The sequence below is a fragment of the Odontomachus brunneus genome, unplaced genomic scaffold, assembly GCF_010583005.1.
Source record: "Odontomachus brunneus isolate Ranch 3 - 2012 unplaced genomic scaffold, Obru_v1 Obru_scaffold_100, whole genome shotgun sequence".
Classification (NCBI taxonomy): Eukaryota; Metazoa; Arthropoda; class Insecta; order Hymenoptera; family Formicidae; genus Odontomachus; species Odontomachus brunneus.
In genome coordinates, this window is record NW_022639550.1 from 810,368 (window position 1) to 810,629 (window position 262).

A 262-nucleotide genomic window follows, 5' to 3' on the forward strand; every position below is an offset into this window, starting at 1 on the left:
CATATTCTTTTTATGTTAAAAGTTGAAGTATTTGTACTTACCAAAACAATAAGAATGTTCAGAGTCAGGTACGTGTCCCGGTATTGGTACTTTTATCTTAACGATCGGCATTATGTTAGAATGCATCTCATCAAATCAACGAATATCCTCGTATCTGTCGAGACCGTAATTTTATCTCGTTGCAGATTATCCTGAACTCGATGCATCGCTATCAACCACGCTGTCACGTGGTGGTCGCCCCTTCGCCACCGGGTGCGGCACC

General features: G+C 42.7%; 1 protein-coding gene across 1 annotated transcript in view; it reads left to right on the forward strand.

The window, feature by feature from the left end:
• LOC116848763 (T-box transcription factor TBX10-like) overlaps positions 1-262 on the forward strand; it is a 9,437-nt gene that overhangs the window by 8,137 nt on the left and 1,038 nt on the right. The window contains exon 5 of the mRNA XM_032825201.1: positions 186-257. Coding sequence (XP_032681092.1) covers positions 186-257 — 72 coding nt within the window. The remainder of the gene's footprint in view (positions 1-185; positions 258-262) is intronic.